The sequence below is a fragment of the Seriola dumerili genome, unplaced genomic scaffold (assembly GCF_002260705.1).
Source record: "Seriola dumerili isolate Sdu_G_001 unplaced genomic scaffold, Sdu_1.0 BDQW01001387.1, whole genome shotgun sequence".
Lineage (NCBI taxonomy): Eukaryota > Metazoa > Chordata > Actinopteri > Carangiformes > Carangidae > Seriola > Seriola dumerili.
Genome location: NW_019175642.1, coordinates 806,603 through 833,635, shown reverse-complemented (window position 1 = coordinate 833,635; position 27,033 = coordinate 806,603). Strand labels below are relative to the sequence as shown.

General features: G+C 41.3%; 1 protein-coding gene across 1 annotated transcript in view; it reads right to left on the bottom strand.

Annotated features, from left to right (window-relative positions):
• The window catches only part of LOC111238494 (leucine-rich repeat transmembrane neuronal protein 4-like), a 53,481-nt gene extending 33,397 nt beyond the window's left edge, over positions 1-20,084 (bottom strand). Inside the window, exons 1-2 of the mRNA XM_022768037.1 lie at positions 20,081-20,084; positions 354-1,984 (exon numbers count right to left, since the gene is read on the bottom strand). Coding sequence (XP_022623758.1) covers positions 354-1,984; positions 20,081-20,084 — 1,635 coding nt within the window. The remainder of the gene's footprint in view (positions 1-353; positions 1,985-20,080) is intronic.
• Between the last annotated feature and the right edge of the window lie 6,949 nt (positions 20,085-27,033).

The window sequence follows — 27,033 nt, the reverse complement described above, 5'->3', positions numbered from 1 at the left end:
CAGAGCAGCAATTAAAGCCACACTCTATTAATCTCAGAGAACACAAAAGTCAGTATTGCATTATAGTCATATTGCGATCCTCTGAACCCCGAGGTGTAGATTGCTTCCACTGGATCAGATTAGCTGTCTTCGAGTTTCCACTTTTAGGTTCAATTTAAGAATAAAAACCTGAATAATTGGAGACATCTAACATTTGAAGTCAAGCGTGTTATGAACAAAAAATCAAGGGGTGCTTAGCTTGGATTCAACAGTGTCTTTTTAGAGGGAATACTTGATAAAGGATTTACCTCTGTGTTGAGCCTTTGTATTTTGATTTTGAGTTTTTATTTTTAGGCTGATGCGATGGATCATACCTCACACTCCCTGGAGCCAGAAATTGTGCAAGTGCAGGAACCAGTGCCATTGCCTAGAACCTCCAATGCTTCCGGTGTGGCAGCAGGGTTGTAGCTCATGTAATACTCTTGGAGCTGGGAGCTCAGGTTCTGCTCTGGCTCTGGACTCTTTTTGCGACGCTTCCGCCCCACCATGGATCGCTGCTGCAGCAACCTGGTTGCACCCGGGTAGCGCCGCCACAACACATAGATAATTGTCAAGATTAGGGACATGGTGAAGAAGAGTGCCACACTACCCACCACCACCTTGTGCAGAGTCATGTGCTCCACCTCTGGGGGTGGTGTGTGAGTGGGTCGAGTGCGAGCGACTGAGTCTCTAGGGTTTTTGCTCATATGCCCCGGAAAGGTAGGATGAGGGATAGGTCGAGGTCTGAACGGTGGGGGGGGGCCAAAGGTGCTGCTTGGTGGCATGGGTGGAGAGCTGCTAGTCGGGGCAAAGGTTGGTTCAGCAGTGGCTTCAGAAATGAGCTCTGACGTTGGTGAGGGTGTTTCAGTCAGAACGTAATCAGTCTCCTCACAAATACCGTGGTTCCTCGTGGCCTCCATGATTTTTTCTCCCTGGAGATACTTTGGGCTGCTGCATATCATAGTGGTGTCTTTACTTCCCCGAAAATTTCTCAACCAAGCCACAAGGGGGCATATGCCAGTCCCACAATCCCACATGTTCCCAGCAAGGCTGATGGAGGTCAGCGAGATCCATGCCGACACCGCCTCCTGAGACACGTTAGACAGTTTGTTGGATTCCAGGTTGAGGACTTGAAGGTTGGGCAAGCAGTGAAACACAGCTGGGTCCAGGGTCTGGATTTCATTTCCCGAAAGATCAAGTTTCTGCAGCGTATACCAAGTCCACGGAAGGCCCTGGTTTACCACCCGAATGCGGTTCCACTGCAGATACAGTGATCTCAGGTTGGCCAAGCGCGGAAACAGAAAAAAGTTGATCCGTGAGAACTGGTTGTGCTCCAGGTGCAACTCCATCAGCTTCTGTAGGCCCAAAAAGGTGGTGCGGGTGAGAGCCTTGATTCGATTGTAGCCCAAATCAAGAAACTCCAAACTTCGGCACTCGAGGAACGCTCGAATCGGGATGTTGGAGAGACCGTTTGAACGTAGGTGTAGGTTTTGCAGCTTGCGTAAGCCATGGAATTGACCTGGCTGCAGGATTTCCAGTTTGTTGTAGGACAAGTCCAGACTGCGAAGATTAGGAATCCCATGGAATGTAGAATTGTGCAGGGATTTGATCCTGTTGGAGCTCAGTATCAGCTCTTTAAGCCTGCGGACCCCCTGGAATGCTCGACTGTCAACAGCTGAAATCTGATTGTGGTCCAAGTATATCCAGAGAAGCTGGCTGAGGTGGGCGAATTGATATGGTAGCAGAGTGTGCAGTTCATTGTAGCGCAGGGAGAGGCCCTGGCAGCCAATTGAGATGTTTTCTGGTACATCTATGAAGCCAGATGAATCACAATGGACAGTTTTCCCCTCACATCTGCAGCTATTGGGGCAGGTGCGCTCACCAAAGCTGAACAGCAGGGGAGCCCGCAAGAGGAGGAGGAGAGGAAAGAGGAGGTGTGTCAGTCGTCCATCACACAGCAGTGGACCTGTAAGAGAATATGAGACAGAAATTTACTAAAGATTAAATCACATTTTGAGGAAGTATTTGCAAAAAAGCCATGGACAAAACAAAAATTCAGCATCGCAAAACTGATTCACAACTTGTGAGAAATCATTTAAAGTCTTGCCAGAAGAGCTGAATCAATTGAATAAAAAAATAAATAAAAAAATAGATGAAGGTTATGTAAAAGAGAACAATCTTCTGGAAAACATCATGAATGCAGTTGCAGTTGAAAAAGGCCTAAATATGAAATCTGCTACATTAAAAGATACAGATCTCATAGATAAAGTTCTTTCTTCCTCCTGTACTCGGGTGAAGAATTACATGTCAGCATCCTCCCACCAGTGATAATGTGAGTCCCTCTCCTCTTATCATCAGTAATAACACAGTAGGGACATATGTTCACAGTCCAAGTTAGGGTAACATCATGTTTGGCTTTTTTGGAAAATTACTAATGCTGGTAATGGTACTGACTCTTAAATTAGCTATAGCAAGAATCACAATCTATGCTTCCCATGTTATCTTTTCATTTGTCTGTATATAATCACAGGTCACAACACTGGGTTCTGCAAAAGCACATAAGTTCACTATACACTGTTGCTGTCCTCAAACATATTAATATTCTGAACACAGACTTCTCAAAGATAACGAACATCTGGACAAATATTCCACACATCTGTTCTGGGTGAAGATTTCAATAGATTCACTGCTTAATTGTGAAACAACTAAGAACTCAGAGGAATTGAGAAGGTTCAGGGGATCATGTGAAAGTACTGTTTTCTCAGGTGAAGCTCAAGCCCCCCACATTCAGTTTTGAAGTTTTGACACTATGTGCAAGATCCCTTTCACCGCTATTGTTGATTTGAAAAGGGAAATCAGATGCATTTTGTTCCTCAAAGCGAGACAAGGCCTGATATTTCTTACTCTCCTCACAGTCTACCAGATAAATCTGCATAAACATATACTGTACAGTTCCACCCTCACAAAATACTTGAAGGCTTTTATACTGTAATAATTAGCCTATTAACCTGACTACTGAACAACTACAGCTTGCCTCTAACAAATCCACATAGAGTAATTTAGAACTAAAACTTCAATGTCTATGAATATAAATATCATGTTATCTCAATCAGTGACAACCTTAACCTTTACAATCCCTGTAAATGCAACGACTGACAAGTTTAAGGTTCTGCCTTAAGGGTGTTTCAGGGACTCACGGCCCCTCTTCACATACATAGCCCTTAAATTTATGGGCAAAGCAGCAGGACCAGGATTCTAGCCATTCAGGCAAGGCACTCATGTTTTTTGGGTTTTTTTTTTTTTTTTTTTTAAGGCAGAGTGAGTCACCTAATGTAAAAACACCCTTAAATTAAAGCTGACAGTCAGCCTTATAACCTTACAATCTAGTTTGATTTCAAATTTTACACCATGCAGTACAGATCTAACACTTTGAAAGATGTGTCGGTGACCTAATGGATTTTGACTGCACAATATGTCAAGGGACACACCCTTGACCCAGGGCTCTCTACCAGTCTCACTCTGAGCAACGCTCAGACTACCGATATTCATTTCTCACCAATATGCTGCTCTCGAATGTACTTTAGCCGCCCCTCGGGCATCTGTCTGCTCTTGTGCAGCTGCTTTGCTGCTAACAGCCACAGATTTGACAATTAACAATGAAGTGCTAGCCTACAATGGCACAGAGGGAGGGGGAGGGTGTTAATTTTGTTCGGACCGGCTGAAATAGCAGTGCTTGTGAGTGGGAAGTGAGTAGAGGCAGGGACGACAGGCAGCATTGTGGAGAAGTGAAGAGCAGTATTTGCAACAGAAATCTAATTAGGATTTTTATATTACAGGGAAATATAAGGTCGAGTCTTTTCTAATAATAAATGCTGCAACATGCATGGAGTTTTTTTTAATTGTGGGGTGGGACAACGTCTTTTGTTTAATTGCGGAGATTATAATTGTGTGGTTGTGTGTCTGTGTGTGTGCGTGGGTGTGTGAAAGAGAGATTTATTACATTGTAAGATGTTTTCTGTATATTTATGTAATCATTAGATGGTGGTTGAATTATCTGTGTCCTCTTAGTTAATAAGTCAATGTTTTGTATTTTAATTCTATAGCACATTTAATGTTTTTAAAGTGCTGTTATTGCACAAGCTTCAGGCTGCAAGTGTATATGAACAAAGCACCTTCACCTATCTCTCCTCTCACACATAGGCTGTCAATACCACACACTGACAGAACAAAGAAATCAGATACAGAAATGGATAATTAAATATAAGATATGAAAAACTGACCTGATGTTAGCTGCCCAGAGGGAGCTGACTATGACACACACATTTGTATTGCTGCACTTGTGAGCAGGTTCACTGACACAGTGCATCCCCAACCTCTACTGCATACATATCCCCAAAACCCTTATCTTAACCTACAGTAAAAATAATTCTAGCCTCAGCCATTAAAACAACTCCAAACCCCCAAACAGCCCCTCTGAAGAGGTCAGTTGTGGACAAAATGTCCCCGCTTCCCATAAATGTCCTCACTCTCGATGTCTAAAATTGAAATTAGCCCTCACAAGACCAGTACAAGGGAACACAAACGCACACACACACACACACACACACACACACACACACACTCCAAATGTTCTGATTTGGTTTGACTTTGGACAAGGTTTATAAAATGACAGCAAGTGAATGACATGAATACAAACTGAAATGCATCATATTACTGGTGAGATGTGTTACATGATACATGAATTTTGGAGACGTCTATATTTATAGAACAGTGTGGAAACACAGACGTTATTCAAGATATATAGACAGAGAGAGACTATAATTATGATGGATGTGTAAATTTGAAAATCAAATGCATCATAATCTTCATATACAGTATGCATTCTCATTGACTGGTCCTCAGACAGCTGAAAGTAAACAGTATGTTAAGTGCTCTTTGATGACTCCTGTAAAGATTCATATATAGCTTTAATATATGGCGTCATTTCTTTGTGCTCACCTGCTGTGGCATATAGTATGCAGAGCACATTAGTATGCACCATTATTCCACAACTCGGAGGGTGCCACACAACACTGTGACAATTTCATGCTAAAATGGGTAGCAACCATGCAGCGTCGCACATGATCTGCATTAATCACAAGCTATATTCATTATTAATTACTCCATTCCGCCGTACAGGCAGGTTTGTATTAAGTCTTGAAACAGCCAAACAAGCACAAAAAATACACTTTGACCTGTCGCAATTGACATTTTACAGTTGATGAAGAACAAAAGAAAAGAACAATAAGGAACAGTTCCTGGCTCCTGTGTAACATTAGAGGTTCTGTAAACGATATTTTAAACAATACTATAACAGCAAAAAACTATTTTCTATGTTAAGATAGTGTAGTCATGGCATCCTGAACAGAGAATGAAGTCACACCCCCTCTGTGCGTGTTGTAATCTGGGTTTCTCTGTTTTTTGTTTTGGTATCCGTGCCTGCAGCATGTGCATGTGAGTCCCTCTCTATGTTTAGAAAGACACAGGGACCACCCACAGGTGAGATGGCACAGTGTTCATGTGAAAGCTGATTTCCTCCATTGAAGAAACCATGTTTTTTGGCTCAGAGACTGGACTGGCCATGGGAACTACTGGCTAAAATCCTGGTCGCCAGTGACCTGTCAAACCATCTATCCAAGTTTTTACCAGCTCTGTCAGTGTCATTTGTGCGGGCGGTCCCCATGGATGAGTCCAAGACTGAATTTATTCCCCTGTCTGACTGTGGAGCCAATACTGGTCTTTACAGAGATGGAGAACCCTACGAGCTGCTAAAGGACACCATCTTGACTCAGAACTGGCTTTTCTTCTCCTCTATGTGTAAGTAACGTGATGGCTACTTAATATTACATGTCTGTTTTCATTAGTGACTGGCTACAATAGGCATGATTCAATAGGCTATAGTCGGTAACAGCTAACTTGCTGTTACCCGTATTATGAATTTGTTCTGCAAATATTGCTATTGCTATCAAGCCTACCGCCATCATTGCTGTGAAGCATATCACAGCAATGCTAGTGAGGGCTAACAGTTGTGGCTGGATAGTTTTTTTTTGGCTCTCATGTACACAGTAACTCAGTCTTGCTTCTTATTGTGTGTTAAGTGGTCGCTTTCCCTTACATAAAACCTTGCTGGGAACAAGAAGGGAAGGGGGAGCATTTGTTTTGGTCTGAGATGTTGGTGGTCTAGTGCGACATGTAGTGGCAATCACAGTTGTTTACAGAACCTTTAATTAGCATCTGTGCACTAGTGCATACCATATTGCACAAAACTTAGCGGATCTGCCCTGGTGACCGGTTCCATGTGACTACCAGAAAGGACTTCAAGACCACACAGCTCTGCTGAGGCTGCACAACAAAATGTCAAAACATGATTCATGTGCACCTGTCGTCAAAATAATCACATGGGATAAATCCATGTGATTTTCTTTAAGTGTAGAAGTTCAGTAGTAGCTAAAATGGCAACCATACTAAAGGGTACTGAAATTTTGTCACTGTTGGTAATTCTGAGATTTTCTTCTAACAACAACAAGGACGTTCAATTGTTGTGCTAAACTTTATGTTTAATGCAAAGTTAAAAGTCTGGAAGTCAAAAGAGACATAATGCAAAATCTTGCTAGATTTTCATGAATATGCCAGAGTGCAATCAAAAAGTAGAGCAGCTAGAGGAAGTAAGGCAAAGAGGAGGTAAATCAGGTCTAATGATGGTGAGTATATGAGAATGAGTTAAGATACACGCGATATGAAAATGTGCGCTATAAATAAACCCCCTGAGTCCTCCAAGCAATAGATTCACCACCACTTCCATCACCTCCATTAGGTACTCCCTGATCTGGCCAAGTATCCATAGCACCATACACACTCATCAGTTTTCCTTAAATGATAATCTCATTAGAGCATTTAGAAGGGTCTGTTGTGGACCCGCTGGGAAAGCAAACTACATCTCAGATCATGCTCTAAAACACAGAAAGAACGATCCTGGCATATTTGATGTGGCAGAAAACTCTAGGCTGTACAATGTGATAGAAAGCCACAGAATTCAGCCACTGGCTCTCCAAATGACAGCTTCGTTAATTAGCATGCATTGGTTCAAGCCTGGATTTCTGCATAGACAGAGGAGTAATAGAAATCCACTGGACATGTGTACACTGGGCTCCCATGGGAGGTTTTACAGCTCAGAATGAAGAGAGACTTTCACTTTAGTACGGATTGATTATTCAATCATTAAATGTGGTGTTATGTGCAGGCACCACTTAGGTTTACCTCTGCTTTCATGCATCAGAGGTTGTACAAACAGGTACACTGTGTAAAAATACCCCCCTTTTTGTCAGTCACAATTATTATGAGTAACCAATGGGTAATAGAAGTAAAAAGATGTATGTCTTGGTATCATCATTAATTGAAAACTGGCAAAATTAGGAGTAGACAGAAAAGGTTATTTGAAGAAAAGATATTAATTTCTAAACCTAAAATATCAGCAAAATACTGCAATCTCAGTTCACGCAGACACTGCTATCAAATCTGTTCCCCCTCAGAAGAGATTTGATCTCATGTGGTAAGCCCCACACATCTGTTTACCTGGCTCTCTCTTCTTAGTAGAGCATGACCAATCAGAGCTGCAGGGCTTTGAAGATTTCATATCTTGTAGGAGTTAAATCTTGGAGATTTGAACAACTTGTAGTACATCGACACAGAAGTAAACTTGAGTGTAATTATCACAAAGGTAAATCTGTTCTGAAGAAACTTTCAAATCTAAAATACAGTATGTTTTTCTCACTTGTTATACACTTAAGTATGACTGACAGTTGGGATTGTTTTCTACAGAGGGTGTAAGTTTTACAATCATGTTACAGAGATTTATTTTTGTCATAGAACTTTGTGGAAGGAGTCTAAGGGTGGGTGGTCTGACGATCTCACTTTGGTATATGATCTACTTTTCAGCTGAATCATATACTGATGGCTTTATTTAGATATTTGATTTCAAAAGATCAATCCCTGCTAACCAGCCCGTTGTTAACTGTTAAACAGCTAGCCCGTTAACTGCAGCTGGTGACAGCAGCACATGTACCAGTTCTCCACCTGAGCAGGACAAGAACCACCATCACCAGCTGCAGTTCAAGACAGCGGAGTTACAGTCCATCCATGGGCCGAGGGAATCATGAAGCAGGACGAGCCAGGGCAGCGACCGAACTTTCTAATTAAAATACTTATGTATAGTCTCGTCATAAACAAATAGTAGCACTGCCCAAATGAATACTCCATAAGAACTAAGCAAAAAGTGTGATTGGTTGTTGGGGCGAGTGGACAAACATCCCAAAGAAACATCAAAGTGGTGGGAAGATATGAATCACAACTTCTGGTCAGGACTTTCACAATAAAATCAGAGCAGAAAAAGGATGCAGTGAGTCAGATCATGGATTGAGATTCTACCAAAATAGATTGTCATATAAGTTTTTGGCCAGATCGCCCACCTCTAAGTAACTAACTTTCTGCAAGAAATCTAACTATGTCACTCAGGCAACAAAGGTTTCCTGAAATCGTCTAAAAACTGCATCCCTGGTAAGACCGTGGCTAAATATCCATCTAGAATGTTGGTAACTTGATTTAAATTGAATATGTAATTAAAGCTATGCAAATAGATTTTATAATTACAGTATATAATTCTAGAATGAATCCTATACATTATTTTATTAGTATTTTCATTTTCTAAACTTCAGTAGTATTCAGACCCAACCAATGCTGACTCAAATGACGTCACTTAAGACAATTTCTCAGGTTACACATAGCTCCCTCTCCAGCCATAGAAAGCTTTATGCAACCTATTTCACATTGCAGTCGTAGCCTACTCCCCAAGATTTTTGGGGGTTTGGATTCATTAATTAACCTTGATTTTAAGCCGATTTTGTCATGGTGCGGGTAAGGCTGGACCCAAATGCAGCCAACACAGGGGAATGAGGTGCAAACATGTTTATTAACTGAAGAACTTATAAAATGGGTGAACCAACAGAACAGGAAAATGAAGCACGAGGGCACACAAGGAACAACAACCGGAGACATGGGATACAACAGCCGACAGAACAGGCAACATGAACAGACCGAGGACAAACCAGACATGAACAGAGAAAGGAGGAGCACAGAGACTATATAGACACAAGGTGGGCAAGGGTGATTGAACACAGGTGAAACACATTAGGGCGGGGCAGACAAACACCACACAGAGAAACAGGACCAAGACAGGAAATAAAAACATTTAGACACACAAGGAAACCAACTACAAAATGTAGGAAGTGATGAAAGTCCAAACAAACTCTAACAAAAAGTGTCTGCCATGGCAAACCATGACAGATTTGAGTTGTAATTTGTGTTAGCAAAGCCCAATGCAGTGCACTCATAGGTGTAATTTACACTGGGGATATGTCCTCACCACCGTTTATCCTGCAAAAATAGCTTGCACCAAGAAATTAGAATTAGAATTTTGCAATGCAATGTGAATATTGTGCATACAAATGAGCATTGTCTAAAAAAAAGTAACGTAAATTAAAAAAAAATCCCCCTTACCCTACTGATTCATGACCCAAAGATCAGTAACTTTAATAAATTCTTCACACAGTTTCTTCATGTACAAGTTTCCATTTTCTCTCTGTGAACATGACAAACAGCCATAACAGCAGTGTCGTGTGTGAATGTGTTCAATGAACGGCGTTAATTGAACACATTCATATTTTTAGTGAGCACTGAACTGAACGAAATCAGTTTACGTCGGTTTTAAGGCACGTCATAGGACGGTACAGACGCATCTACCACTGCTGAAGCCAGTTTGTTTGAGCATTTGAAGCAGTTTTATGAGCAACAAGTGAAGCCTCAGACGGATTATATTTATATACAGATTTTAAATGTAACTCATGTCTGTAATTCTTCAGTGGTGTACAATAATTCATTTAGTTTGGGAGTGGCAATGATTTGGGGCTGGTGATGGATGGGTAGAAGGAGGTTCTATTGAAAAAAAATATCGGCCTTTATTTATTTAAAAAAAAACAGAACAAATGAACATGAGCTAGTTCATTTTTGGAACTGTGAACTTAGTTCAAAATTTAAAAAAAAATGAATTATTATTCATCTGTATCAACTGAACGTTGAACTAGTTCTTTTTAAGTATGAACTGGCACAACACTGCATAATAGCATTAAGTTTCATGTCATAATTAAAAGGTTTAGATTGGTTGAACTTGACTTACAAACTCTTGTGAACTCTGTGTCTGTAACCTTAAAAAAGTATGCAGCATCGAAACAAGTTTAACTTAACATCTAAAGGTGAGGTTGATTTGTTATCTTTAGTTTAGCTAACATTAACGTTATTCCTTCAGTTGTTTCTATTCTGTCATATTTTAGAGCAGTGATTTTGGACATTGCTATCGCTGGGCTGACTAACGTGCTGGTGCGTAGGTAGATGTGATATTGGCGTTGTTTGATTGACATGGTGTTGCAGCTGTTGATGTGATTTATATGCATGAGTGTTACTTTTGTGAGTATTTTTGTTTTGTCAACCCTTTTGTCAGGCCTTTTGATGCATCATTATGCAATGTTTTCCCTGCTGTAATTATCATCTCTGACCAAACCAATCCCCCCATTATATTGCTTAAAATGGCGCTGTTTAATAATCTTTTTTTTTTCCATCTGAGACCTCATGTCCTCTCCACTTTTCAACACAAAGATATGCCCTTGATTGAACTTGTGGAACAGCACTGTTAGAGAAGGACGTGGTATGTGGTTATGCCTCCAAGAAAACTGGAGCACATTGATTTTATTGTGCGCTACGAATAACACTTCAACAATTTGCATTTGATAAAGACGCAATTGCAGCCAATAAATATCAATTAAAGAACAGGCTCTGTGCTCCAGCATCCCCCAGGCTCCACTTCTCACCGACTGGGAGAAGGTTGCTGAAAGTTACACTCACACTAAACGCCAACTAAAACGAGCTTGCATTGCAAATGTAGTAAACAGCACAAGTTAAATTATTATATAATTCCTAAAATACATCTTTTCCCCAATTACCTCATCTAAGGTCAGATTCCAATGGCAACCTCTCTGAAATCCCATAAAAGTGAGACTGCTCCCCCCATCCCCCCCCCTGAGGACAGAGTGGATTCTGGCAGGCCCAGCAGAGTCAGCTGTCGTCTTCCTTGGCGGTGCGACAAGTTGATATTTCATTTGAATGCATGGTGCTCTGAGCACTGATGCAAAGGCTATTACCCAGAGTGCCCAAGTGGGTTGGCCAACAGTGCTAAGGCCGCACGCTGGGGCACTTCAAAGAAATGAAAAGTGCGCAAGAAAACAAAATATATCTACTATTTCTTATTAAATGGTCTACTGTACCACACGTTACACACATTAAATGGAAAGGGGTGTGTTTCTTTTGCAGCAGCTTTTCAAGGTTATTGACTGGCAGGAAAGTAAAATCAACTTTTTCGAAATGCACTCATTCTATACATGTATATAGCTTTTGTTAACCCCTCATTTCCACTTCTTTCCACTGCATAACAATGCCCTCAATGTGCATTCTGATGATCTAATAACCTTGAATATATATTTACACCATATTAAAACCAGTTAACTATTTATTGTTGTGGCTGATCAGTGTATATGGAAAGTATAATCTTCAGAGATGAGGTATGATTTAGGGAAAGACTCATCGCCACAGACCTAAGAGGATTTAGTCTGAAGATAAATAACAGTATTATATATGATATTATGTATTTTTATAGACCTTAAAGCTTCAGATATGCACTTTATTTCCTCCAACCCCCACCTCCTGCTCTCCCTCCCCTCTTTGACTGTCTCCTCCCTGACATGGAAGCCAAGGGTTTTAAAGTGCGTGATGTGTGACTGAGCTTAGGCAAGCAGAATCGTATGGCACGGCAGCATGTGTGATATATTACATTATTGAGTGTGTTCACTCAGATTTAAGGCACATAAAATTAAAAATATTTTCAGGGCACAGTAATATGTGACATATTACCAGTCACAGGGCCCCATCATGCAACGGTGATTAATTGGACACACTGGTATTACGATATTGAAATGAAGTACCTTTTACACACTTAAAACCCATTATTTTACACCCATTAATTTGAAAATTGGAGTCAGCTATAATTTTAACTCACTGCAAAAGCATGTAAGAGAGAAAGAGGGCAGTAAAAAAAAACCAAAAAAAAACCCCGGCTGATTTATGATAAAAGCTTATTTTACTACTACTGGAACTGCACACACATGTGGAGATAGGAGGAGCAGCCAGTCCTAAATACGCACTATACTGTACAACAGTTACAAGATATATGGAAAATAGAGCTCAACCGCTTAATATCACACCATTAATGGCAAAATACAGCTTAAATGGGGCAGTAGCCATTAAAAAGTGGAATGAAATGAGCAGTCAATTTTGTTAGCTCCAGTTATTCTGTCTGGATTTGTGAGGGATGTAGTAACTGAGGTCCAGCGAGCCCATGACCTACTCAAGCATAGCAGTGAAAGAGGGGAATGAAGACAGACAGCTCGCTCACGCTTTGACTGCGGGCCACTTTATTAGGAAAAAGGAGAAGGGCCTGAGTTAGAGCTAATGACATGATTAGGTATATAGATTCCAGATCAATGAGATTAGCGACATATAAAACTCTTATTTATCCACAAGAGGAACTGCCTGTAACATACATCAGTGCAGCAGCACAGGCCGCCATGTCTATCAATTCAAGTGTCTATCACTCTCACTGAGAATTCTTGATTCTGATCGGCTGGCGGGTATAGTCTTTTAGCAGCCGCTCAGTGTAACCAAACACCTTTGATGCACTTTGAATTAATGCTCCAGTTTTAAATTGTAGGTAAAGAGAGCAGCAGCGGCTTGGCTCGACAGAAGAGCTTTGAGCTATGGGTTATTGTGTGAAACTAATAAAATGAAACAGATAAATCGCTTCTCTGTGAAAACAAATTTAATTTCAATTGTGCTTGGCATTTGGGTTCAAATCGGCTAAGTGTAGGAAGAAGAAAAGAGAAGCCTGTTATAATTAGCTATGTTAGCTACAGTAAAGCTAACAGCCTGTGGGGTCTGACGGACTGCTGCAGGGAAAAGCAGAGAGACAGAGAGAGAGAGAGAGAGAGAGAGGAAATATAACTAACATGAAATAAAGAAAATTGGAGAAGCCACCGGTGATATTGTGACAGGGAAATAGAGGGAGCAATAGAAAGCGAACAATTCTGAATGTGTGTGTGACAGACAGAGGGTGGGAGAGAGAAACGCAGCCTGTGTGTGTGTGTGTGTGTGTGTGTGTGTGTGTGTGTGTGTGTGGAGGTAAGAGAGTGCTACAACATTATCTTTGCTGGAAGGACAGCTTTAATAATAGGAGCAGGATTGGGCACTGCTCTGCATTCTTGGAAATGGAGTGTGTTTAAGACGTTAAAGCAAAAAAAAATAAAAAATAAAAAAAATAATTCCCATTTCAGAATTTATCAGGGTTTTCAAACTCTGAGACCAACGAAGTGAAACGTACTCCTTGATTTGTGGATGTAGATGTTGCCTAGCAATTTAAGCAGCAGGGATTCGCCTGGACACAGGAACTATATTTCAAGAACTATAATACAGAAGAGTCAGATTAAATAAATTTAATTTGAGCACATGTGGCATTTTCTTGGAAAAGGCCCTGGTATAAGGAGGAAAATACCTTCCAAGTTAATCGATGACAAGGAGGCTGAGGGTAGTATTACTTTAGTAATTCAACACATTTCTGATAATAAGTCAAGTTAAACAAATAGTTTCTTTTCATAATTAATTAATATGCTGATTTTTTTTAATAAATCTTCACTCTGTTTTGTTCTCTCTCTAAATTGCTTGTTTTTTCTGACCAACAGTTCAAAACATAGAAATAAAAACATTCAATTCCTCCTGATATAGAACAGAGAAAAGCAACAAATCCGCAAATCTGATTATCTGGAACCAGATCATGTTTAGTATTTTTGCTTAATAACTAAATAATTCTTCTGTTTTTTGTTTTTTTTCATTGACTATGTTATTTGTTTTCACTGTAAGTGTTTTGGCGTTTCTAGAGACAATTTATATCTCTACTATAAGTGATGTCTCACAAGCTTTTATAGTGAAGCTTCACAACAAATCATACACAAACAGCAAACGACAGATCTCGAAAAAGCAAACAGTTGTCTCATAGAAACCACAACCTTTTACAGCCAATTTGTAGAAACCACATCCTCTATTTGTTGAGGGCGTAAAATATAATTTTGCTTGGAGAAAAACCTTTTAAAAAAAAAGGTTAATTGGTTATTTTTGAATGTCAGCGTCTTTACACCAGCAGGTTTTGTGTGGCCATGAAAGCCACCCCCTGTGGAAAAAAAAAAAGGCAGGCCTTAATGAGAAGTGCTGGATGGAAGTCTGCTCAGAAAAGTGACTTTTTAGAAGAGCTTCAGCCAAGCCGTGCTGGTCTGGTGCCTACAGCTGTCTCTCAGCAACTGCCCTGCTGGATATTGGAGGGAGTTTGGGGCTTATAAATATCCAGCATGCACCCATTTAAAGCATGTCTGTTTGAAACACGTATACATTTTAGGATACGCAACTACAAAATGTACATATGCACTGTTAGAAAACTGAAAATAATAGCCCTAAATCTGAGCTGTCTGTGCATTGTTTTACATTCGTATTAAAACTTGAATTATCTGTTTTGATCTGACATGATGTTCATGCCTGATGAGGATCCATGAAATATAGAAATAAGCATTAAATTTATGAAACAGTGTAGAGATTTTATTTTGGTCTTGGTATCTGCTGTTTTATCCAGTTACTGTAGCTACTCCTTATCTTTCCTAGACACTGGCAGAAGCTTAATTCCCCGGCTATAAAGATACACAAAACTTACTGATTTCCTCCCCCTATTATGATTAAAGCACAATAGAGACTATTTAATCTGATGACATTTAGGAAGTGCAGTGTGGTCAAAGTGAGGTTGTTTTATTTTTAACAATCAACGTCGATCGATTATTCGGCCCAGTGAACTGAATGAGGCAGATAGTTTGATTCTCTAATAGCTGCAGCCAATAAATCAGCCGCAGCACCAGAGTCAGAGCCTTCACTCCCACAGCGCTCCACATCTGGACTCAGCCTGTCAAGGAGTGACAACTGAAAGTCTTCACAGGCCCATAAAATCACAAATACCAGGAACTTTACTGACTCCGGCTTTCCTGTGGACCCACAGGCAAACACACACACACACATAGACAGAAGTTATTGGCTTCTGTGCAGGGAGGCAGAGAGCTGCGTTGATCGATATGAGTGCTGATGTCAAAAGATCAGCACAAACCGAGACGTTTAAGCTGGCCACTGTGAGGCGAGCCTGCTGTAAAGGCTGAGGAGTTGACATCATGGATGATGAGTGTGTGTGTGTGTGTGTGTGTGTGTGCGTGTGTGTGTGTGTGTGTGTGTGTGTGTGTGTTTGTGTGTGTGTGTGTGTGTGTGTATGTGTGTGTGTGCACGCGCGTGAGTGCGGTATGCTGGTAATCAGTAAAGGTAAGAAGCAGCGTAGGTTATGTCCACCCATTTAGGATTGTAAAAAGCAATATATACTTTTAGCACTTTACGCCTGTGATTAATTAGTCCATATGTGCAGCAGAGTGAATTTAATTATTTCTGTTTAATACACTTTAAGTGGCTCATTTTACATTGACAAATCAACTATAGTATATTAGTTAACTGGTTATGTCTTTGGAGACCCTGGATGTATGAATATGGAGGAAAATATCATAAATGGGGGAAAATAAAAGACCTATTTCATAAATTCCACTTGCAGCAACAGCAATAAGACTTCAGAATAAGTGCACCATCTCCATACATGGTAATTGAATATAAAACATAAATTTGGCACACGTTTTGCACAAATTATACCCAGATGTTCCTCCTGATGTGGATATCATTTGTTAGAAGCCCTGAAGACCTAACTTCTAAATTCAGCTCTTTATTATGAGCAATGGGATCATACATCAACTCTCATTTTTCTGCTATTTCCCATAGGACATTTCTGCATTTGTATTTCTGTCTAACCTCTCTTTCACTATGCTGGAAAAAGGTGATGTTGCATTTTTTGCACCAATCAGAATTTAGCGATACTTGAATCAAAATACATATGATGGCAGCTGTGGGATCTAATGTAATAAACCCATGCCCACACAATCCAGTCTGATTAAGCAGAAGAGTATCAAACTCTTAACAATGCTGTTTTATGAACTTTGATTGATTGATTGTCAATATTTAATGTTAAAGAGAAATACTACTACTATATAAAACCACTTTGTAAGGAGCTTAAAAATAACATGTTTCCATTTTCCTGACAAGGGACCTCTTGTGACAGTTGTCATGGAAGTAGTGTTATGTAGTATTATATCACTTTGACAAAGTTTGCATCTTGTCTCCATCTTGTAACCATGACGACCACTGTCCCCAATCTCAGCAAAGTAATTTTAGTTGCCTAAACTTAAAGGTCACATATTTTACACTTTTACAGTGTTTTATTTGAGGTGTTGGTCCATAAGAACCAAACCAAAAACCATTTCAGTGTAGTTTTACATCTCCTCTCTCAGACATCGCTCTGGAGCTCTAGCAACAACAGGCCGGCAAGCCAATCAGAAGAAAGGAGGCTCTGAACCTTTTTTTCTGATTGGCTGACTGTTTTTGATAGAATGTGATAGAATAAATAGAATAAAAATATACCAGATTTCAGGTAAACACTCAGAGAAACCAAATCCTGCAAGGCTGGATGGTTGGTCCAGGTGGGCGGGGCTTGGGGCGTAGCTGAGAGCGGTGACTGCTTTGTTGTAACATCACAAAGTCACAGAGGTCCTGATGGCTCATTTTAAGGTTCTGTTTCTGAATACAGGCTGTGTACATGTCTCTGTTGATTATAAAGCAGGTCAAGGTTCTGTATTAATACTGTTAAAGTATCAAAGCATTCAGTTCACGAAAACATGGAAATCTCACTGTATACAATATGGGACCTTTAACAATGCAGGTGGCAGATATATATGAAAGATCAGTAAAGGTTGCTTTTGAAGGCACTGACAAAGGATCATATTTGTCATTTAGGCAGCAAGACTGGTATGCAAATAAAGCTAAAGTCATAAGAAAGCCAACATAATTCAAATGTATAAAACCATGACAACCAGATGCCCAGTGACATACCAAATACAAGACACATTATCATGTGCCACTTGGTTGACGGTCTTTTTTTTTTGTGCATGTGTGTAAGCTCAGCTCCCAGTGCTTACTGCCAGACTACTGTTCTCACTTTTGTATCGCTGCCCATATTTCACTGCATGAGTTGAATGTGCAGGACACATTGTTTGGGGAGGTCTTTCACAGTAATTTCAGAATTTCAAGGAAAACACTAAACGGAAAGAGAACAGAATTACAAACTTGGAAGAAGCGTCATTCACGATGGTCCAACACAACAGGCTCAAAATGAATGACTACGCAGAGGTACGTTGAAAGAGTTCAGTGCATTATGTTGTGTCTTATGACTGCTCGATTTGACGCGTGTATGTATTGGTGAAGTGAATATTACTAAACTGCCACAAAAAAGTGCCTGATGGGGACTTTCAGTCAGACTCAGGATGTGGAAACATGTTTCACACTGACAGAATAATCCTTGGTGATGGCTTCAGCTATTTTAAAGTCAGCTACAGCTGCAGCACTAATGTTCAAGGTTTCGTACTGTTTCTTTTTCACAGGCTCATGGCTTTAGAAGCATGAATATACATTTCACAGGTCAGGCCACAAATAGGTGATTAAAATTCAGCAGTCGGGCTTGTAAGTCAAAAGTGTGTCCCTCCTTTTCCTGTTCTATTCATTTTTTTGTAATGTTGGCAACACTTTTGTTAATCATTTAAATGCCAAACATTCCTCTGCTGTGTGATTCTGAAACGTGAGGATTTGCTGCTTTTCTCTGTTTTATGGCATAGTGAATGGAAAACTCTGGTGTTGTGAAGGAATCTGAAGGAATTTGTGATGGGAATTTTCCAACCTTAGACTGAGTTACTAATGGATTTGTCAAAAATAATTTATCAGTACTGAAAAATGATTGTTAGTTGCAACTAGAGATGCTACTCTCAACATTACTCAATGTAGTTGTTACTCTCAGACGCTGCCAACACTGACCATGCCCATCTGTGTGAGTGACTAGTTAAATCAAATCATTCAGGGAGAAAAACTAACAAACTTTTTCTTTCCCGTTCAATATGCCCACACATGAGGAACAGGAGGCGATGGATGGGGTGGATCCAGTGAGAGAGCTTCACTCAGAAGTGTTGATATTCTAACAAATGCAAACACTTAGTTTGGCTTATAGTAATTGTGGTGACATAATTAAAACTGTAATAGTATGTGCTCATTAGCAGCACTAAGCTCCTCATTAGAGAAAATGCCACAATTCTGAACAGATGTGTGGGCAGCATGCATCCCTCCAGCCTGTGTCAGCCTTTCACTACGTTTGGGAATAAAGGAAAAAAAAAAAAAGTAAAAATAAAACAAAACGGCAGCACAGATTCAACAAGTGAGAGGTCAAGACAAACAAACTGAATCACAAGGGCACAGTTTGCAGAGTAACTAAATGTCTCTCTCTCTCTCTCTCTCTCTCTCTCTCTCCCTCTCTCTCTCTCGCTTTCTCTCTCTCTCTCTTTCTCTGTGTGCAACCTAGTCTCCTGTCAAACATACCCTGTGTTTTGTGCGTGTGTGTGCGCGCGTGCATGGGTGGTGCAAGTGCCCGCGCGTGAATAATAGCCCTCCACTGCGATTTTCAGCAACAGAAGTTGCACTGAAAGAAATTGCATGAAACATCGTGAGACCGCTTCAGAGTGACAGCATCATTTCAGCGCGCAGGCTGTTCAGTAACAATTCTGAACACCCAAAAAAAAAAAAAAAAAAAGAAGAAAAGAAGAGAAGTGTGGGTTTGTGAGGCTGATCGGTGAATTTAGCTTTGGAGCACTCTCAGTCAGTAAAATGGAGGAGGTGATAGGCAGTGTGGGATGAGATTGTAGGTGCCCAAAGCTGTCAGGGAGAAGCGGGGAGGTAGAAGAAATTGGACGGAGTCAAAACATGTCAGAGGTTTGAAGGGAAAGAAGACAGGAGGAAGCTGGGGAGGAGGAGGAGGAGGAGGAGGAGGAGGAGNTCGAAGCGTTTGTAGGTGTAGTTGATGAAGACCCAGTCCTTGTTCTTCAGGTCGGCCTCGGTGTGGTTGGACACCTGGGTGGCTGGAGGAGGAGGCGGAGGAGGAGGAGGAGGAGGAGGCCGAAGGAGGAGGGGGTGGGGTAGGGGGGGGGTGGAGGCCACAGAAAACAGACACATCTCATCACCAGGATTCGGACATTTAAGGTCAGGGTGGGATTGTGTGAATGAACTTGTCACTGCAGCTCCAACAGCAAAGACGTTATCTGACACATTATGCATTATTTAGCCTCTGCTCATTGTGCACCAGCAGACACACAAACACACACACACACACACACACACACACACACAAACACACGCATCCACGTCGGTCGACATCACTTACACATTGTAAAGGTGAGGACATTAATGTCTCTCTCCTCCCTTCTTGATGTCCAGGGGCATGAACACTCCCGCCTGCAGTATTTGTTATTCAAATTCATGAACAGAGAGGGGACACCTCTCAGTGCTGATGATGCTTTAAACTACAAATAATACAGAGTCTGTCTGAGGAAAATCTTAGCAGAGAAAAAAAGGGGGGAAAAGAAAACAGCCTACTGCAGATGTCAGCTTGCTGCGCAGGAATAAGCCGCGAAAATATTTGGAGGAAATTTACTAAACATCCACACAGTCACAGATGCGCCAGAGGAGAGAAAAAAAAACAAGCCTTTCTGTTACTGTACACACCACAAGTGCTCGCAACTACTAACAGTGATTATTCGCAGACTCCCGGAGCCTCCATCCAATCGATTCTAAATGAGACAGTCCTCCACTTACTTACCCATGTTGTCTCATCGGTCCGTTCCCTCCGTCCTCCGTAGCGCAATCCGCCGCACAGATCACGACTTCCTCCGTGTAGCCTTTTCCTTCCCCGCACCTGGAGAGCCGTGGAGCTATGCGCGCCTCTCACGCGACGGGTGACTCACCTGCCTTCATTCTAAAAAAAAAAATTAAAAATAAAATAAAATAAAAAACTGTCGCTCGATTATAAAAAGCTTTTAAAGTTTGCGCCCATGCTTCCTCGACGCAGCTCAACTTTCCAAACCTGTCTCAGAGAACTGTGCCATCAAGCCCGCAAGTTGGAAGTCAAATAACGCCTGGCTCTACAGGGTTTTCTCACCCGAGAGGAACATAGTCAGTGTCGGAAAGGGTTGACCGCGACTAAACAGTCACGCGTTGGAAAAAGTTAAAGGTGTGGGAACGAGCTGGATTGAGCCGCGGGGATCGGTGCTGTCGCCGGCGGAGGCGAATGTCCTCTGCGCAAACATCCAGTGGAGCAGCGGAGACGCCAGGCAGCGATCACAGCCAAGCACGGGCACTGTCAGGGACCCCTGTGCAGTGCACTGGCGAGCAGGTTTCCCGTGTGCGCGCCCGGCTGCGTGGAGGAGCGTGTGCAGGCGCGCGCATGTGGGAGAAAGAAAAGGAGAGAGAGAGAGACTTTGTGTGTGTGTGTGTGTGTGAGAGAGAGAGAGAGAGAGCGAGAGAGAGAGAGCATTCAATGCAGTGTTTAGCAGCTGCAAGCAGATTTGGTCAAATCAGAGATTTGCTTTTGTTTTCTCGTTGATCTGCTTCATCCATCTTCATCACCACCAACACAAACACAGCAGTGTTGGAGCCGTCTCCCCCTTTACCATGCTTTTCTTCCATAAGTCCATTATGCAGGTGTGGTGGAGGATATGCTGAGGGCTATATGTGGTGATCATTATAGCATGAGTGGGAAGCCTGCCTGATCCCACCTCATGTTGCATAATTATTGCAGATAGGAAGGCTAAATGCAAGGTTTCTATTGGAGCGGGGAGGCTGTTGGACAGGTTTCACCTCATTTTTGAAAAGCATTATATAGTAGTGAAACATTTCAAACTCTCTAATTACGGAGCACGTCACTGTCCAAACAAGAAATTTGCAATATATTTTTGATTTTATGTGATCATAAATAGCTGTGATTACGCCTTTTTGGCAATAACTAAAGTCCCACTGCAATAACATCTGTCTCTAATTTGAAACACTCAGTTGAAGTTATATCCTCAGTCCATAACACTTTCAAATGTTTGATTTAGTCCCACCTTCTCTAATCATTTCAGATTGTGATTAATTCCTGGAGTGGTGTTAGTCATCCAGTTGGTACTTATCTCAGATGATTCAGACACAAGAGATGAAGAACGATGATAAATTTAAAAAATGTTCCCATTTTAAGAAACAGCTCCGGCTTGACTTGACTTTCGATTTAGCCTTGTCACACTATGTAGTCACTTATTGAAAGTTTTATGGCAGCACGACGTTGGAAGTATGAGCTTCAAAGTGATGATAAATGCAGTCTTCAGTCCTGCTCTTGTGTTTTTTTTTTTTTTTATTAATGCCCATAGTTTGGAAGTGAGAAGTTTAACAAGCACATGTATGGTTATTAGGTTTGGGTGTCCACTTACTTTTGGCCATATAGTATATTGCTTGTTATCGCTGCTTTCATTGAATTCTTTATGACAAGCCAGACAGCTTAGGCTACTTACCAGAGGGCAGATTGTTTAAAATGCAAACCATCTCTTAAAGAGCTTCATACTCTTGAAAGAAAACTCTCTCTCAAGGAGAGACTTCTCTTTAATATTGTAATTATCTGACTTTAATCTCTTTAGCCACTTTTCAAAAGCAGTATCCACGTTTAACAGAAAGCCACATAAGAAGGAGAAAGAACTGGAATCAGCTCTATACAATCTGAGCAGCAGATATATTCTGACCTAACTAGTTGTTTGTTCCTGCTGTGGGCGAAACAGCTGCGGTATCAGGGATTGAGTGGTCAAACTGATAGTATCACAATAATCTCTTATGGGTCAGCGCTCCTTGGAATGTCAGACCTATTCTGTTCTTTTTGGATTTCACCTTACAAACCGACCATGTCTCCTAGAATCTCCTCCAGGTCCGACCTTTCCCATCTTTATATGTCATAAAAGTGCGATTAGAGAGCATTAAAGCCTCTGCTGCATTGCCTAGAATTTTTCACATTTCTTTAAAAAAAATGCATCTGGTTATAACATTTTGTGAAGTGAAGCTCAGACAAGCAAGACACTTGAGAGCGGGATTGACAAGAGCCATGAAATTCATTTAACAAGCACAGGGAGCAGTCTGATTGGAGGTGTGACGGTGGCCCGGTCGCCTGGAGCCACAGTCACAAGAAGGCGGAGCTGTAATTCAGCAAAGCTATGGAGACACCCCCCCCCCCTCCCCCCCTCCCCTCTCACTCCCCTTCTTCCCCCTCCTCCTCCTCCTCCTCCTTGACCACAGACAGAGCCTTGATGCCAGCGGTGAGAAGGAGGAGGGTCGAACGGCAACCAAGTGCAGTGAAGAGATGTCAGGTAAGGACAAGAGGGAGGATGCAGTGATAACACGGGGGGGAAAGGACAGGTGAGCAAGCGGAGGAAGATCAGGCTGGAGACTTTATCGTTTGAAATTCAGCTTCATCGGTTAATGCTAGAAAACGAATCATATCAGATTTTTCTCATTTATCTTTGTGATATGTAGTCATGCAAAACATCACATCATCAGTCATTGATGCATTTTCATAGTGTAAATGGCATGTTTTTGTTCAAGTGACAAAGCCCTCTAGTGGCCATATAGTGTGAATTATGACTCTTGTCTAATGGGAGCAAAGGAGGAAAAGACAACTACTGCAACAGGAAATGTAATCATGTTCAGAAGCAATTTTTTGTTTTAAACAAATGAAGCGTGGCATTTATTAATGGCGGCAGACACGCCAGAGATCAGGGTTCGCATCCATGGTCCTGCACTTCTGCTGAGGTTAGGGAAAGATTGCGGTTCTGGTTGCATGTTAATAAACACATTGTGTCTGAAGTCACTGTGATCTTTTTTTCTGATTTAAACCAGACCAGGAACATTCCCTCACTTTACCCAAGTGCTGGGACACGTTTATTTATACTTGAAAAGATTAACATTAACATTGTGTTACATTTAAACTGGCCTGACTCAGTTGAAACTGGTTTTCAGCAGGCTCCTGTTCTGCAGCACAGAAAAAAAGAATGATGTCACAGTTAAAACAGAAGCAACACACCAATGCAACTGCATGTGTGTCCTTCCCAGGTAAATTATTTGTGTAGTTCTGAGAAGTCAAGGTGTTAGAATGTGAAACTGCAGTATAGCGGTGAGTCCAAAGGGGATGGTTACCATGGATCTTATAGGCTCTGTTGTGCTGTCTTGCAAAAGGTTCGATAGTTTTCTCTGTGGTGAGGGACCAGACAATAGAATATTGTCGAAAAATAATTACATGAAGGTCTGAGATGGTAGGAGTGAGATGTGGGCTTGATCCTATGAAAACATACAATTTCTGGTGGAGCTTCTTCGTTAGATTATGAATGCAGCTTTGATAAATAAGATGTGAATCCAGGAATACCCCAAAGATATAGATGCGAAGGTTAGTGCTTCATTTGTAAAATGAGTAGGTCAGACATGGATACAGGTTTCTTAGGGGAATGGAAATACTTTCTTCCTTCTTGAGATTGATGCTTGATTGATTTTTATACTGAAGCTCAGAGGAGAGTTTTGACTTTATGACATTTATATTCACATTTACTCATTTGGAAGATGCTTTTATCCAAAGCAACTGACAAGTGATGGGCAACACTAAAGCCTCAGTGCAGTAGGAAACCTTGGTACAAGTACTAACTACTACATCAATTCCATAAGTGCAAGTGAGAGTGCTAATTAGTAATGTTAGGATTTAGAGGTGTCAGGAGAGGACGTGCTCTCGGAAGAGATGAGTCTTCAAGAGATTTGTGAAGATAGAGAGGGACGGCCCTGCACTGATAGCATTTGGTAGCTGGTTCCACCATCTGGGAATCACAGACAAGAACAGTCTGGACTATCATTGCCTTGTGTGCAGGGATTGAAGTAGTGGCAGAGAAGGAGCATAAACCTGTATGATTGAGTTCAAGTAGATGGGTGCAAACCCAGAAGTCTCTGAAGCTAAGCATTAGTGACTTGAATTTGATATGGGCGGCCATGGATAACCAGTGTAGGTCGATGAGTAGCGGACTGACATCTGGACCATCTGTAACGGTTTCACTGTGCACGAAGGGAGGCCCACCAGATGGGCATTGCAGTAGTCGAGGCACATCACATCAGGGTTTGAGTCATAAAGAGAAATTACAGTGTCATTAGCATATAATAGACTTCCAGAGTATTTCCACACATTGGGAATGTCATTGACGAAAGAGTAAACCATTTGGAACTTAGCCTCTTGTAGTATCTTAGCATCTGCAGACATGATTGATCGGGTAGAGCAGAAGCCATATTAGAAGTCAGAGGTTATTGCTTTCAAGATAATTGTTTAATTGGTTAGAGAGATTTTTTTCAAATGATTTTGATATGACTAGGAGAATGGATATTGGCCTGTATTTCAGAACATAAATTCAATCCTTAGATTTAAAAACAGGGATAATTTGAGCAGTTTTCCAGATGGAGGGAAATACATGAATCCTGATACTTGGATAACAGATGGTGGGGAGGAGGCATAAAACTCTCAGCACGAGTCTTAAAGAAATGCACATTTAAACTATAAATGTCACAAGCACAAAGAGGTCGAGGGATCAGAAAACTCATTCTGTGTTGTCTCAGAGGAAGAGAACTGGAGGTAAGTGGGAGAAGATGTCACTTCAGGTGAAAGGGTAAAAGGGAGTATCACTTGCACTAGTCCTTGCAATATTTTTCAGCTTCTGTGATAAGAGTACCTTGTAGAAAAATTTGAATATTGTTGTTCCTTTCCCTCTCATTTTCACCATTTTAAATGTCTACTATAATGTGCTAGGATTAGAAAATAGACCACTTTAGCCTTGCATAATTCAGTTGTGCATTTGTTTTTAATCTATATGAAATGTGTTTTATTCTCAAAGGTTTTTGAAGATCTGGGCATTTTGAGAGAGTGAGCCTTCTGCTTAAGTATTTTCAGAATTCACCCATGGTAGTTTCATTTGTTGAGATTGTAACTTTCTAGGCAGTGGTATAATTTTTGCGTGTTGTCTCCACTTTCTCAAATAACTGAGCCAGAATTTGTTCTGGAATTTCAAGTGACAGTTTGTTGCTTCAATCAGTATCCCTAATATCAACATTTAAAAGAGGTTTTGAATGAATGCGGCAAGTGTGGCTTCTCAGGGTTTTGAGAGTTTTTATTACAGCAAAAATAACAATATCGATATCATATTATGATATCACCCAACAAGCTGTTTTGTTTTTTTAGCAATTTTAGGACGTTAGTGAACTGTGATAGATAAACACTTGCTCTGACATTTGAGGTGGTGTAGATGACAATAATTATAACCGCATGTTGACTGGACACCATCTCTACTATAAAAGGAAGCTTGCTCCCAGAAAATATTCCAATTCTTGATAAAAGCCAAATTGTTTAATGCATAGAATAACTGCAGCCAGGTGTTTAGAGAGATCAGCCAACTAAAGCGTCTGATACCTCAGCCCATCGGGGGATTAGGGTCCTCAGATGAGGCCGGACTTCCCACAGATTCTGAGTTCATTAAAAGATGGTCAAACTGGGTATGCAGTGGGTTACTACAGCTTTTTGATTTTAAATGTCTGCGATGTGTGCAGCAGAAGCCTGCATTGAGAAGACGTCATCACTAGACAGCGACCTGCCTGATGATGAACCTGTCCGATAACAGAGTAGATGGAGGATGTCAGACAGAGTGGGGCTGGAGCTCCTCATAGTTCTGGTGTAAAGAGCCATATGGAGTGCCGAGCCCCAGTGCAGGAGGAGGGTCCAGGAGGAGGGTCCAGGCACAGCAGGTGGAGGGACCGGGGGCAACAGAGACGCAATCATCTTCCCAGCCATCAAAGATGGAAGAGGAAATTGGGAAGTCCTGCAGGTCGAGGATGTTGTATTTGTTCTCCAGCTTAATGTTAAAGTGAGGCGGTGCATGAGAGGAACGCCTGCCTCTTCTTGCTGCGAGCACCAACCAGGGACCAGGTCTTGTGATTGGATGGTGTGGAGCTGACCAGGGCTTTAGGATTGGTCCTGAGCTGTGTCTAGGAGTCATCAGGGATGGTGACCGGCATCACCATTGGGACAGTGAGCCGGAAACAAGGATCAGTGGTATCAGGCACTTGGCCACAATTTGTGTTGGACCAAAGATGATGGTGTCCATGAACTTCTCTGCTTCGTGGATCTGGTAAAACTTGGAGATTCTTCCCTCCACAGAAATAAAGAAGAGGCCAGTACAGGTCTAAAAAGTGCATAAAATTTTAGCAACCAGTTGTTGATAGCAGCAGCCACAGGCAGGGAGGTCATAGACTCTTAATCGTGTGGACTCTGACCCAGAGCCCACAGCAATAAGTTTTAGCAGAGGTGATGCAGATGATAAACAGAAAAAGAAAATCAAGCAGCAAAACTTACTGACATGGGTCCACAAAGCAGACCCATTGCAGAGTTTAGGTATAAGTTTGCAGTCTGTAGTTCGTTTGGCACTCTGTGTCTGCATTCCACGTTGCTTAGTTAGCACCAGATGCTAAAAGTGCTAAAAACAAGCCAGATTGTGGCTTTTGCTTTGTTGAAACGTATGGATAAAACCCAAGGCCAAGCCAAGATCTAGAAGTATTCCGTAAAAAAATAAAATGGGTTAAATATGACTTAAAAATGTCTGACAGATACACAAAACGCTGACACATGCGCATCACATAAAGAGGATGTTTTCGTCGCTTTCGTCACTGCTACACAACTGAAGA